Raw genomic sequence first — 14363 nt, forward strand, 5'->3', positions numbered from 1 at the left:
TGCAAATACACAGCATGTAGATGCATTCAAACTGATGCAAATGATGAAGATGAGCCTACAGCAGTGAGACCACGTATAAACGGAGGCTTAGTGCCCTCTTGTGACAAAACAGACTTTCCTCTTAAATTCTTAACTCTAAGGACAGAGAAGTGGTGCAATCAGTGGTTTAAGTGCTCTTAACCAACACGTCTGGTGAGGTTTACATTACTTCATCAGAGGTTTGGTATAAATCTATACATTTTTATTTTACTGATGTGCATAATCGCTTTTGTAATAACCAATTTGATCTTCGCCAAATTGCTTTCAAAACTAAAGTACAGCGGAGTGGAGTGTGTCAGTAAGTTATACCTAAATCAAATACAGTTTCATTAGTGTTACTGGTTACACTTGTGGTTTCCTGTTAAGACATCCTATAATGTCTGATATATATATATATGTATATATATATATATATATATATATATATATATATATATATATATATATATATAAGGTCTGTTAGATCATTTTCAACATATATTGTGATCTTTAAAATATATATTTAGTCACCTTATATTCTTGGATTATTGTACACAAGCTTTTTATTCTACATTAGCTGTCTCTTCATTGGATATATCACCAGCTGCACAAGGCAACCCTATGATCAATGGCTAGGTGCTAAAATTCTGATATGCACTTGGGTACTAGGGTACTTTGACTGTAGGACCAACATATAGGATACTGATCTAAAAAGTTATGGAATACTTTTTGTTGTTATTTTTTTTAATCCAGTCCTGGAAGGGTTGATGATTTTGTTCTTAGAAATGAGACACTACATGTGGGGGTCAGCGGTAGTTCAGGTGGTAGAGCGGACCATCTACCAATCAGAAGGTTGCTTGGTTGATCCCCGGCTCTTCTAGTCCATGTGTTGAGATATCCTTGTATCAGTTGGACTGTGTGTGTGTGACTGTTAGACAAGAACTCCTTAGTCATATATAAAAGTGAGGTGTGAACGAGACTTAAGTAAAAAGTGCTTTGAGTGCTCAAATTGAGTTTTCCTCAAAATGTTCAAACAATGAGTAAAATGTGTCATAGCACAGAAGCTTCTTTAATGTGCAGTTAAATACTTGGAGAGTGACACATTGGTTTTTGTAGTTTTGCCCCTGTGTGACACCACTGTAGAATCTAAATCAAACAATCGAGATGTGACTTGAGTACAGATTTTTAGCTTAGCAAAAAAAAAAAAAAAAAAAGAAGAAAAAAAAGACATTAACTATTGAAGAATTAAAGCATTTCATTTTCTGAGGCTTAGAGGTAATATGACAATTGTCCACCAAAATTAAAAAAATTGTATCTTTGTCCAAAAACTTATGGACGTGATTTTACTGATGAACATGTGGCTGGAACATGCCTGTCACTGTGGAAATTACTTTTTGTCCAAAATTTGCTTTCATGTCTGCAAATAACAGTGCCTTTGATATGTGTAGTTCAATGGTGATACGAAAGTTAACTATAGTTAGAGTTTCGTTGGTAGATAGGAGGGTTTGGTTTTTTTTCTTCTTTGTTCAATTAACATTTGAACCGTGTACGACTTTGAAAAGAGGGAACTCTTAAGTTCCCTCTTTTAACTACTTCCTTAGTTTTCCACACTGTATATTTTTTTGAGATGTAGATACAATGCAGCATTTTCTCTGACACTAATGTAAAATTCCAGGCACAGATTATGATAATTACTGTTATTTGCTCACAGTATAATGAATGATGCGACCTTAATACGTTTGAGCATTTGATTATAGTCTATTTCAGCTGTAAAGTTACCTCTTACCTGTACCTCTCTGACCTGTCATCTTTTAAAGTAATGAAAAAGTGATTCAAAATTGAAAAAGTGATTCAGATATTCTCAATTTACACTTTTGTTTCACAGATGATCTCTAAATCCAGCAGCACATGGAATTGAGAGCTCAATAGTGCCCTCTAGCGTGTCTGTTGTACAATGTGAAAGCAATGCATTGCGTTTTAAAAACAACGTCATATTATTTTACGGTACAAGAACGTATTATGTTTGCTGCATGTTATTTGTTTAATGTTTTTAGTATAAGGTCCCAGACAGAATCCACTAAAACAACCTTTCTGATACAATGGGCAATAATCCTCATGACTAAAAGAGAAAAAAACAAACAAAACAAAACAAGAAACAAACAAAAACATGCTATATGCTGTTCTTTCCTTTTATCCTTAAACATAAGTTTGGGTTTTGTGTCCGTCTTTTGTTACGAACGCCTGCACATGCAGTGCGCAGGAGGAACCCTTGTGAACACGTAGGAAAACTGACAAGGGATTGCCAAATCATTTTCCTGCCTGGGAATGACGTCCCTCCTGCACATTCCAGTTATATTTAGAGCCTATAAATAGGCTCGTGGAGTGCCCCCTAGGCTTTGTTGACTGCAGGCAGCAGCAGTCAGAGCACAAGTCCTACAAATTGTGACCTTTGCGGGTATATCAATGAAATCATTAATCATTTCAATTATTAAAGTATTGATATGAACCTCTCAGTCTGATTAAAACATAATAATAATAATTTTAAAAACATACATATGTGAATTAAAAAAACAGGTAACATTTCCACTAATAGTAGAATAATCAGTGCTTATATAAATCTACAGTCATAAATGAAAGCTGTGTAAAAGAGCCGCAATGCGCACACAAATGACAAAGTACAGTGTATTACAACTCATATTGCGACACATACACACATCGAGAGATAAATGCCCCAGACCGGTTGAAATCCTGCTATGGTTTATGGGTAAAAGTACGCCTGGTATCCGCCCATATACGCGTAAACCAGGCCAGACGGAGCAGCTAGGCCGGGGCGCTGGATCAAATGGAAAGTTCAATCGATTAATTTGCTCACTTTTTCGCATGTTCTCTCTTGCTTGTGAACCGACGACAGATCAACTTAAATGCGGGAGTTTTGGTGAGAAATAGGAAATGCAGAGATCGTGTGAAACGAGAGGAATATCAGCTTGACTCGGTCGCTACTTCGGACGCGGAACTCCACTCAGTAAAAGGTAAAACGAATGGAGGAGATTATTACATGTTGGGCCCCCCTTTCTTATTTTAAATGCTTGTCGAAACATTGTTTTCACTAATGTAGTTAGTCGGTCACCGTGCCCGCTATCTAAACACTAAGCAACACCGCTATAGTGGTATTATTCGTTTTCGGTTTTTTGAACTTAACTACGCCCAATTGTTAACCTACCGTCTGGCCCTGCAACGCAGACCTGTGAGCTAGCTTATCAATGGCGGCTTCAAAATCTGGCACCCTTCCCCTTTGAATGAATGATAACGAGTGTGTCGGGGTACGCGGTGCAGCCAGTGCTCCTTTTAATGAATTACATTTTTATAATACGTTAAGTTAGCTGATGTGGTCTCATGGTGAGTTTACTTTCGAGGCTGTTGGCGAGCTCCAGTGCTAAGCTTGCTAGCAGCACAGCAGCCTGGTGCTCAGACGGTTTCACACAGCCTTTCTGGTAACCCTGTAGCCGCAAAGCGGTGAATTTAAATCAAAATCCCTGTTGACTTCTAAGTATGCTACTGTTTCTACCTGTTGAAGCATGATAGGATAGGTGGTCTTTCATTGAAAAGCTAAATCACGTAGCCGGCTAACCGTTCCAAACTAGCATAACGATATGTTTGCTAATAAATATCGACAAGTCTTCTTGTGTAATAGGTGATTTTTTTTTTCTCCCGCAGTGATATTCAGTTCAGTGGGTTTTTTTTCTTCTTCCTCTATTGGGAATGGCCTTGATTTCAGGAATGTCAACATAAAGGTGGATGCACTGCATGCCATTAATGGGTTCAGTTTAAGGCAAGCTACAGCCACGAGTGGCACACTCCTATCTTAAGGAAATAAGGTTTCCATCGACCTTCCACAGCTTCAAAACTTTGCCACAGTTTGAAGCAGATATTTTTCACTGTATTAAAAAAATAAATAAAATAAAAAAATCTCAGTCCTTAAAACGCAAATTATATTTTCTTACTGGAGTACAAGAGCTACATTCCTTATTTTTAAATTGTTGTTTTTTGCTTGACAGCTTGCTGTATTCATTCATTTTCCACTTTCACTGACTAGTATGCTGCAAAGTGACAGCATAAACATAGAGACGTGAAAGCCATGTGGCACACACAGAGGAATCGCCATTGACACTGGCATTGGTCTTATCTGTTCAGGTTAAAGATGAGGCTGTTTCTTTACAGATAGCGTCAATGACATGTGTAAATCACTTAGTGTGTAGATGAAATAATAGGGGACAATTTTGTAAAGAAAAGTGTTGTGAGCACAAACCAGTTTATTAGTAGTTGGGCAAATGCGTAGCATTCTAGACATAGCAATAATATTTAGTGGCACTCCTCCCTGACTGCAGGCTCGGCCGAGCTGTCTGTGCTGTAGCCTCTGAAAAGACCAGCAACTACTATTGATGTGTTCCGCTCCACACAGCAGACAGACAGCAGAGACCCTCCCAGTTGCCTGTCAATTTTGGAGCCTTAATGTAATGTCATGGATTTCTGCCTGGGGTTGGCGTCTGTTGTGGAGCTGTCACTCAGAAAACACTACTGAATTTAGACATTTAATTATATATACGCATAATCTCATCTTTATGCATTTTATTTCACGTTTGATGTTTCTGACAATTTTCAGAGGCAGCAATTTCAATTGATTATTTAAAGAATATTTGATTATATAGCAGCTTTTTGTGAATCCATTTGGGTTTTTTCTGTTTATAACCTCCATTTGCATACAAACACATGCAGATTAACCATCTATTGTGTTTGTGGCAAGCTTCTTCTACAAGCCTCTTGGTTAATACTAAAATGGGCATTTTCTCTGTGAAAAGCAAACTAAACTTGGTGTGAAATCTAATTTCCCAGTGATTCAGGTGTGTTATTAAAAGAATAGCTGAGGGCAAGTGGAGTTACTCACTGGAAGTGGTGTTCATATATTAATATCTTCTCATTCTGCCAGTCCTGAGTGTGCAGATTTCCAGTAAACAAACGGGTTGTTGTACAGAAATGACAAGGTGTGAATGCGATTAGATTGTAAAATAGTTTTAAGTGGAAAATGCACGAGGCATTGATTGTGCACCAGATAAACTAATACTTTCCATTTGACTTTCACTGAAGATAATCATATAATGAGTTTGTATTTTTGTTTTTTTTTTTAACTTACAGGTGAATCATGACAGAATATAAACTGGTTGTGGTGGGAGCTGGTGGCGTTGGCAAAAGCGCACTTACCATTCAGCTCATCCAGAATCACTTCGTGGATGAATATGACCCCACCATTGAGGTAAAGAAAAATATAGAATATTTCTGTTCCTGTGTCTTTGTGTATATGTCAACATATGAAAGGGGGCAGCACAAGTTGTAAGTCCTGTTTTTTTATATATATGTGTGTGTGTGTGTATGTATATATTCAAAAAAATGAGTTACAACAGGTTTTACTGGTTTAAGCTTTAAAGAGAGACTCCAAACAGGCTTTCTAGAACTTTCAATGGATGTCTTCCTGCCCGAGCTCTCAAAAGGCCAGTGATCAAACTAAGTCCCATCATGATTTCAATCAATTATTGATTTGTTGCTGGAGGTTAGACCATTGATATAGATTGAATAGAAGATAGCATCCAAAGGTATGGCTGTTCACTGGAGCAAAGGTAATTATTTGTGTTAGATGGGATTGAGTGTAGTTATCAGCGTAATAAAAAGCTGGAGTACGTCGACACGGTAGAAATGAGCTCATTGTAATATGAGGTCTGCTGAAAAATGAAGTGCCCTACTAGTGTAATGAACAGAAGATGCCCTGTGGTGTCTTTTATTAAAATCATCTCATAACTTTAAGTATCGTAATTATTAGATTAAAAATGCGATATCATGGGTAAATCACACTCAGCCAACACATTTAGAGTAACTTAAAATCTATTTAAAAATTATTAAATAAGCTATCATCTCATTGTATTACTTTTGTATTACATCTCTTAAAACCACTAAATTCCAGGATTCTGATGTGTTTTGCTTCCAGGACTCTTACAGAAAGCAGGTAGTCATTGACGGAGAGACATGTCTACTGGACATCCTGGACACAGCAGGTCAGGAGGAGTACAGCGCCATGAGGGATCAATACATGAGGACAGGGGAGGGTTTCCTCTGTGTCTTTGCCATCAACAACACCAAGTCCTTTGAAGATATTCACCACTATAGGTGAGCTAGGGGAGAAATGGCCTCATGTCTTTGGACCCAGTATGTAGTAGTTTACTTAAAACTAAGAAATAACATGCTGTATTTTGAAGTCGCTAAAGTGTATATATAAAAATGTATTTTTATTATATATATATATATATATATATATATATATATATATATATATATATATATATATATATATATACTGTAGCCAAAAAAACACCCTAACTAATGATATACTAAAATATTGTAAATATATGGGATCTTCTATTAAAATATAAAAAAACAAAAAACAAACCCAAAATGTAATTTATTTAGGAAAAAAAACACTGTAGGAATGACAACTACAGCAGAATATGTGTGTATCAGTGTTCTGTAAGGTGCTGAGCTTAAGTCATTAATGTTCTTGTTTCTGAAAACTACAGCAACACTTGTAGTTTATAGAAAGTCATTCTGTACACTACAAGTGTTATGTGTGTTCAGTGTGGTTTGTTTGTACAGTGTTTTCTAACATTGTGTTACGTAGCCAATGGAGTACTACACAAGTAAAATGAAACTAAAACTGCAATTCTGTTCTGGCTGTGAATGTGTAGAGAACAGATTAAGCGGGTGAAGGACTCTGAGGACGTCCCCATGGTGCTGGTGGGGAACAAGTGTGACCTCCCGTCCCGGACAGTGGACACAAAGCAGGCTCAGGACTTAGCACGTAGCTACGGCATTCCCTTTATTGAGACCTCAGCCAAAACCAGACAGGTGAGACTCCCAACAACAGACTGGGTGTTGTCCTCAAGACTCAAAGCGGCTCATTTGTCAACTCTGTCACTAAACTGTTGTGGGATTGCACTGGAGGTTTGGAGAGCATGTTAAATGGTGTGGAGGTGCATGTGGTCTCAGGGTTATTGGTCGTTTTGTCATTTCCATAAATGTCCCTTTCGTATCAAATTTTGTTTTTTTCAGAAAAGGTAAGCTGATGGTAATTTTGGTAACACAGCTGGATGATTTTGGGAAATGGATCACAAGAATGTGATTGAATCATGAGGGATTATTGATTTGTGTTGCTATCTCTGTTGGTCCTTTTTTTTTTTTTTTAAATGATGATCTTGCTTGAAATTGTCTCAGGTAACACGCTGTGCATCTTTAAATCTTTTTTGGTTAATTTAAATTTAATGGGTGACAATGTAATCATTGCATGCTGCTTTGTCACGGATATGTGAATTAAATCATTATTAGGCCCAACTGCAAAGGATCCTGCTTTATAAATAATCAGCAAATCGGTGTCAGGGACTCTGCATGAAAGGGCAAAGTGTCGGAAATTAATCAGAGGGTTAATGATTCTGCTTACTGGTTGCTGTGTCTGGGGTTTTGGAAGATTTGCTGTGATATCAGTGGTGTGTGTTGTGGGCATGGCTTTAGGTAGCAGACTGGCTATTGGAGTGATCTGTAAGCGCATTTTAGTGTTCTCTGATCTGGGGTGAATCATAGTTCCTTTTGGTGCAGGGAAGTTCAGTGTCCACACAGTGCTGATTCTATTAGACCCGGAACTATTACATTTATTTGAAGCCACTCATGGCTGCTCAACTCTTAAATAATTTAATCTTCTCTGGAAACGCACAATGTGCACAATATACAATTTTAAAATGATACCAAACAAATACTGTGTTACCACTTGCCCACTGCAAGCTTGGAAGGTGTCAGTTTTTAAAACGTAATACAGTTTTGGAACTTGCACACGTTACATGAATAACTAAGGAGGTTTTGGACACACCAACACAGTCCTCGCTCACGACCTACCCTGCTTGCCGCATTTGCCCCCCCCCCCCTTTCATCTTAAAAAATAAAGTTCTAGAGAAGCATTTAAGCTTGTTCTGCTGGAAGTAATGGTAACTCCATTTGAGATTCCCAAATGCATCTGCTAAAAATGAGACTTTCACTGAATCATCTAAAATTGGCTGTGGTGCAGAGGCCAAAGGGGATAAATTAAAATCTGGTGGCTTGAGCTTTGCTCTTTTTTTTTTTTTTTTTTTTTTGGTAATGCAAATATATTCATATTGTGACATTTTTATTAGGGCAAAACTCAACTGGCCTCCATCCAGCAATGCATTCCCTGACCACACCTGCCTTTGTACCGCGCCCCTATGTTTCATGTCCAGGTCACACCTGTAAAGTTTAACTGCATCTTACATAGTTGTAAAGGTATCATATTCATAACAATCTCTCCACAAGCAGATATAAAACCACAAGCTAAAGCAAAGAGAGCCGCCTTGTCTTAGTCCTCACTACAGTAGATGTCTCAGGGATCTTATTTACCATCACAGAACACTTGCATACATGTACTCAGAAGGTGAAAACAAGACAGCCACACGGGTAATCAAAATTCTGAACCACTCCTGCACCATATTACACCTCTCCACTGTCTGTTTACAGTTGTGGTCAGAAGTTTACACAAACTCAACAAATTCTGCCAAGAAGGGTGGTCAGCAATCCAGCCAGAACTATGCCAGAAGCTTGTTGATGGCTGGTGTCTGGTTGAGGTGCAACTCACTAAGGGATATTTAGCCAAATGTTAGTGGGGGTGTGTCTTTGTATTTGAGCCTGTGTGGATTAGAGAAAACTAAAATGAACTCCAAGTTCAAGCTTAAAGATGTATGCTGTACAATCAGTTGAAAGAAAAAATTAATGGCCCAAAATTATCAGGACATTCATGCCCATGATAAGTGAATTAAAACTTCTGACTACAACTGTATACATATGCTCAATGCGTTGCACTTGTTTTGGACTGATGTAGCTGAATACACTGCTTTTGTCAGTTTCAATTTGGGTGGAAAAGTAAGGAGACTACAGTGCATCATGGCTTAATAGTAGTCATGTCAGGCAACATACTGAATCCAAGTATTTGTTTTCTGAATGACTTAATATTTATTTCCTCTCCTTAAAAACATTCAAATTATCTTTTTAAAGATATGGAGGGGGGGAAAAAAAAAATCAACATTTATACTCATCCATATCCCAAGATTTTGAAATCAAGTGTTATGCAGAGGATTAGGCAGGGCAAACTTTGCAAGTAGACCTGCACCGCCAGTTTGCTTTACTCCTTCGAATTTGTAGTTTGTAACAAATGCATCCAAATAGTATGTCCTCCCCCCTCCTCCTGTGTATTCCTCAACATTGAGGAAAGTTGTGTTTCATACTGCAGAGAGTGGAAGATGCCTTTTACACTCTGGTACGGGAGATCAGGCTGTACCGGGTCAATAAGATCAGCAAGGAAGAAAAGACTCCGCGCTGTGTCAAGCTTAAAAAGTGTGTTGTGATGTGAAGGGGTAAGTGTATGCAGCCGCACACCCACCAGCTCTGCGTGTGTGTTGTTAGTGGGAATTGTGGTGAAGGAAATGGAAGAAGACACTCAGTGAGGAGCTGGTGCTTCACATGTTCTCAAAGCTAACCTGCTGGTTTCTACTGGGGCTGTGGTGTGAGTCTAACATGAGGCTGAGGCAGCTGATGATTCCTCTCCTTTCAGTGTTTCTGTGTATCATGGTTGATTTTATTGAGTTTGTTTTCACACTGGATTGGTTTACTGAGCCTAAAGAACTTTGATCTATGCAAGCTAGTCTACTTTCACACTGGTGGACATTTGCATTATGCCTTCCTCATAGGGGTGGGGATTTTTTTTTTCTCCCCTTATTTCCGTTATGAATGATGACTGTGCTTATTGAGAGATGTCAGAAAAATTGAACGCTGTAAGTAGAAAAAGCACGACTGAAGTAACAGTCTGCATAGAGTGAGAAATGTTACAAAAAAACCAAACAAACAAGTGCCTACCTTATTGCTCAACTCGAGCATAAAAACTAACACGGCACCAGGTTTGGGTTTGTTTTCCGACTGTAAAGCTGGGAGTCTGTTTTCTGTCCTGTTTTAATCCAAACACTACTACTGAAATACATTTTCCTATAATGAAAGAAACCTTCTTTCTGCACTTTGGCAGCCAGACCTTTTCCTTTTAGTCAACCTGGAAAGGGGTCTGCACTTGTGTTCACACAGTCAGATTTCCAGGCTAACCGTTCCTAGATTCAGACTACCAGTGTGAAAGTGTCTTAATGGGCTGAAATCAGCATGAACAATGGGGTTTTTGGGCTGGTTTAGCCATCATGTGTGATTAGAGGATGTTACTGCAAACATTGGACTGAATCATTTGCTGTAATGTGTTTCTGCGAAGGATGCGCTTTGAGAAAATGGCAGAGATGTGTCGTCAACAAATTGTGTGCGTGTGGTTTTAAGGCAATTTTTCCTGCTGATATAAATCCCTTCTTCTTTACTCTTTGTTTTCCTGCTGTCTCTGTCAAAACCTTAAATTGGCCTCAGGCTCCTTACTCTACTGCTCCTTACAGATTATTGTCACATTTATACACCGTTCAAAATGTTCATCCACTCACACATTTACGTCAGTGTGCCATTAAAACGACACTTGCTGCATTTCCATGGAGCCTGTTACCCACCAATAATCTGAATAGGATCTTTGTGAGAGAATAAAAGCCTAATTTAAATACCTCTGTCAGAATAAATTGGCGCATTTATTTAAAAAAAAAAAGAAAAGAGTTTTAAAGGGGTAATTTAAATTTGTTTATTCATTGCTTGTGAGAGCACTTTTCCCAGCGGTGCATCTTTTCCACTGGAACTATATTTTATGAATACTTCAGGTACATACATTTTAAATCCTGTACTGGTGCCAGACTGTGCTGATGACATTGAGAAATGAAGCTCATGTAACTGCAGCCACTGTCTTTGATGTCAGTGGAAGCACCACTGACTTTTATACTGAAACACACATTTTATTCAGCATGTCCTAAATGGTTCGAATCGGATTGATCCCCCGAATTGTGTCTCATTTAAAGAATGTACGCTTAATCAGAAAACAATGTATTTAAAATGGACAGACTTTTTATTTGGAGATTTTGATTCACTTTTAGTAGACAAGTTTACACAGTGCAGTCATGAACAAAGCTTCTTAACTCTAACGGTGCACACTCTCTGCTTGTTTTCCAGGGCGTTGACGATGCCTTTTACACGTTAGTGCGAGAAATCCGGAAGCATAAGGAGAAGATGAGCAAGGAGGGCAAAAAGAAGAAAAAGAAGTCCAAGACAAAGTGTACAATTATGTGAATAATGATTCCCTTTTAAGACAAAAAAAATGCAACTATGTTGAACAGTTCAAGTAATACATTTTGTACATTACACTAAATTATTAGCCTATTTCTCCATACCCACACAATACTAAACCTGAACTGAATTTTCTGCCTTTTCTTTTTCCTTTTTTTTTTTTTTTTTTTTCTTTCCCTTATTTGCTTCTTTGGACACCAATAAGCTTCATTTTCAGTTTAGTGCCAGTTGCCCACAATATGGGTTCAAGAGCCTGATGAATTTTTATTTTTTAAATGATAATGCTGATTTGGAGCATTTTACAGAGCTGGGAGCCAATTGCATTGCGAATTGTGTTTAACAAATTATTCATTAAACTTTGAGTTAATTTTCTCTTTGCTTGAAAGGTCATGTTCTCTAATGACCTTTTTAAAAATATGGGATGCCAAAGAATGAATTTTCATCCCGCTCACGTAGACAAAATGGATATGAAGAAAGGACCAACAGTCAGCCAGATGAGATCCAATCCCAGCCCCTGTGTTTTGTCCCCGTCTCTAACGACCTCTAGGTATGACTTAGCTATGTCACTGATAAGTATGCATGCAAACTCCTACTCATCTCTGAATGTTTTAACACCTTCATTAGTTATTAATTAATTTGTAATTTGTCTTTTCTTAGTACTGTGTGTTCTTGCCATGAGGTGAGAGAGATTTTTTTTTTTTTTTTTCCTTTTTGCATGAATTATGTCCTAGAAGACATGGGTAAACTGCCTCTGGTCGATGGATTAAACGAAGCCAGCGATAAAGAACTCTGACTCGGTTGGACATAAAGTCTAGTTTTTCAGGTTTTTTGAAAGTAGTTTTTTGCTTTTGTTTGGTTTTGTGAGAAATAAATCTGCCATTTTTTAAAAAGCAGAAATTCTAAGCAAGATATATATTTTTTAAACCCATTTTTGTCTTAATAAGATGGGACTAGCAGCCACATTATGTGGGTCATTTTGTGTTGCCTTTTTTGACTTCGGTTAAAAGTTTCCTGCTTTTCTTTAGGCTAAGATTTGACTGTAGGATTGTTTTGATTCATCCTGACAATAATCATTTCATCAATGTATGCTCAAAAACAGCTGTTAACAGCTGTCCTCCTCCTTGTGGACTTTGTATTTGACCGTAATGTTTAGGTTCACTGCATAATTTAAGGTTTGTCCAGCAGCAGAACATAAGAGGCCACGGAGGTGTCTTGCGCACTAACTTCTTTGCTTGTGAGCAGCTAGAAAGCAGAACGAATCCTTTACGAAGCTGTCAAGAATATTTGTCTTGGTGTGGAGTCACAGAGGTTGTTCAAAATGTTGTCCAAATAAATTTTCAGATTTTGTTTAGCTTTTCGAAGAGGGTTTTTTTTTTTTTTTTTTTCCCTCCCCCTTCTCTCTCCTCCTCCTTGGACTCTTTTGCTGGAGTGTTGAACTTGTTTGTTGGCCTGCCTTTCAACAAAAATGATTGTCCAGCAAAATAATTTCTTTTTTTCTCTCATAAAATGTGTTTAGTGTGGCGATGCAACTGGAACGGATGTTTTTAAATGAGGCAATAATTGCCATAAAATTGGTTCTTAGATGAAATCGTCTGACTTTATTACAAAAATAATAAAAAGTCCAGCTTCCTTCTGGGGTCAACCCCAATTTCACCATTTTCCATTGTATTTACAAACTGCTCATCTGGGTTTTTTAAATTTGCCTTTTATCTTTGCATTAGGTGCTACATATATAGGTTGGAAGAGCCGAAACGACATTTATTTTTCTCCCACATGTGCTCTAGAGATACACAAAATGCTCTTCTAGGGGAGCATTGTTATTCCCACAAAAAGTGATGTGCATCACCAGAAGTGACGTTTTGCTTTCAGGATTAATGGATTTTGACCCAGTTTATTATTACCTCTTCTTTTTTTTTCTTTCATGAAGTAGATGATAACTGTTGATGCAATTTTTAATTATGGAACCCTCCTGTCCACAATACTGTTTCACAAGTAGTTTTACTGTAATGTTTGAAATGTTCCTCTTTCTTTTAATGGGTGCCAACAGCTGATTTCTGAAATGTATCATTTATACCTGGATCGTATTTTAACAACCTTTGTATAGTTGTGATAATGAGAGGTGCATATTTTGTAAACTGTGCTTCATTTCATTTGTGTCTACATGAATGTTGCTTTAACGGAGTTTCGCTCCGCTCTCTGTATGTGAACAGCGAGTGTGACTGGGGTCCAGGTTTAGGGAAGTGAATGAATGACCACTTTACATCATACCTGTGGTGGGCAGTGTAGAGTGGTGATCTAATCTCAAATGAGTCTATTTTGCCATAAATCTCACCACTCCTATTTAATGTGTAATAAAGAACAAAGTAAAGAGGAACCCAACTATTTTTTTCTGTTTCCTTCATAACGTTTTTCCTCCTCAATTTGAATGAACTGATTCGTTTTTTGTTTTTTTTTTCCATCACAGCACAACAAACTGCTGGAGAACAGGGGAACGTAATTGTAGTATTGACACAAATTTGCAGTGATTAAAAATAGGATGCGTGTTCATTCTCATTTTGTTCTTCTGATATTTGAAGACTTCGCCAGTCTTCCCAGTAGATGGCACTGTTCACTCAGTTTGAAAAGTATTACAGATGACAAGAAGCAGCTCTGTGAAGGGGCATTTCTCCATCTGCTCACACTTGTTATAGAGTCAGCCGTGTTTTACCTGGTACATTTGAAAGAAGAATATAAAAGCACTAAATATACTCAAGTCACAGCACAAATATTTACTCTTATTCATTTTGAAAAACATGGACAGGCATTTATGACAAGAATTAACCTCATGTACCTGTCATCAGGTTCATTGCGTGCATGAAGTAAGTTGATATATTTTAATATGTATAAACAAAAAACAAAAACGTGCCATTACAGTTTCATTAGGCCATGATGCACAGTTCTAACAAAACAAAAGCTCCACACTTGAGGTTTTATTTGGGACTCAGTCCAGAGACCTGATT

The 14363-nt window shown here is 37.7% G+C and overlaps 1 protein-coding gene across 1 annotated transcript; it reads left to right on the forward strand.

Annotated features, from left to right (window-relative positions):
• The first annotated feature begins 2805 nt into the window (after positions 1-2805).
• Positions 2806-13738, forward strand: kras (v-Ki-ras2 Kirsten rat sarcoma viral oncogene homolog). Its single transcript, XM_063479932.1, has 5 exons — positions 2806-3047; positions 5209-5326; positions 6053-6231; positions 6807-6966; positions 11251-13738. The coding sequence occupies exons 2-5, from the start codon at positions 5216-5218 to the stop codon at positions 11365-11367; spliced, it is 567 nt and encodes a 188-aa protein (XP_063336002.1). The 5' UTR covers positions 2806-3047; positions 5209-5215; the 3' UTR covers positions 11368-13738.
• Positions 13739-14363: the final 625 nt, after the last annotated feature.

The sequence above is a fragment of the Pelmatolapia mariae genome, linkage group LG7, assembly GCF_036321145.2.
Source record: "Pelmatolapia mariae isolate MD_Pm_ZW linkage group LG7, Pm_UMD_F_2, whole genome shotgun sequence".
NCBI lineage: Eukaryota > Metazoa > Chordata > Actinopteri > Cichliformes > Cichlidae > Pelmatolapia > Pelmatolapia mariae.

What these genes read in the sequence shown, in the direction of transcription:
- kras (XM_063479932.1), top strand. Translation starts at nt 5,216, where the DNA reads ATGACAGAATATAAACTGGTTGTGGTGGGAGCTGGTGGCGTTGGCAAA. An exon ending in GAAGATATTCACCACTATAG is followed by an intron (nt 6,232 to 6,806) that starts GTGAGCTAGGGG and finishes GTGAATGTGTAG; the next exon opens with AGAACAGATTAAGCGGGTGA. An exon ending in CCTCAGCCAAAACCAGACAG is followed by an intron (nt 6,967 to 11,250) that starts GTGAGACTCCCA and finishes CTTGTTTTCCAG; the next exon opens with GGCGTTGACGATGCCTTTTA.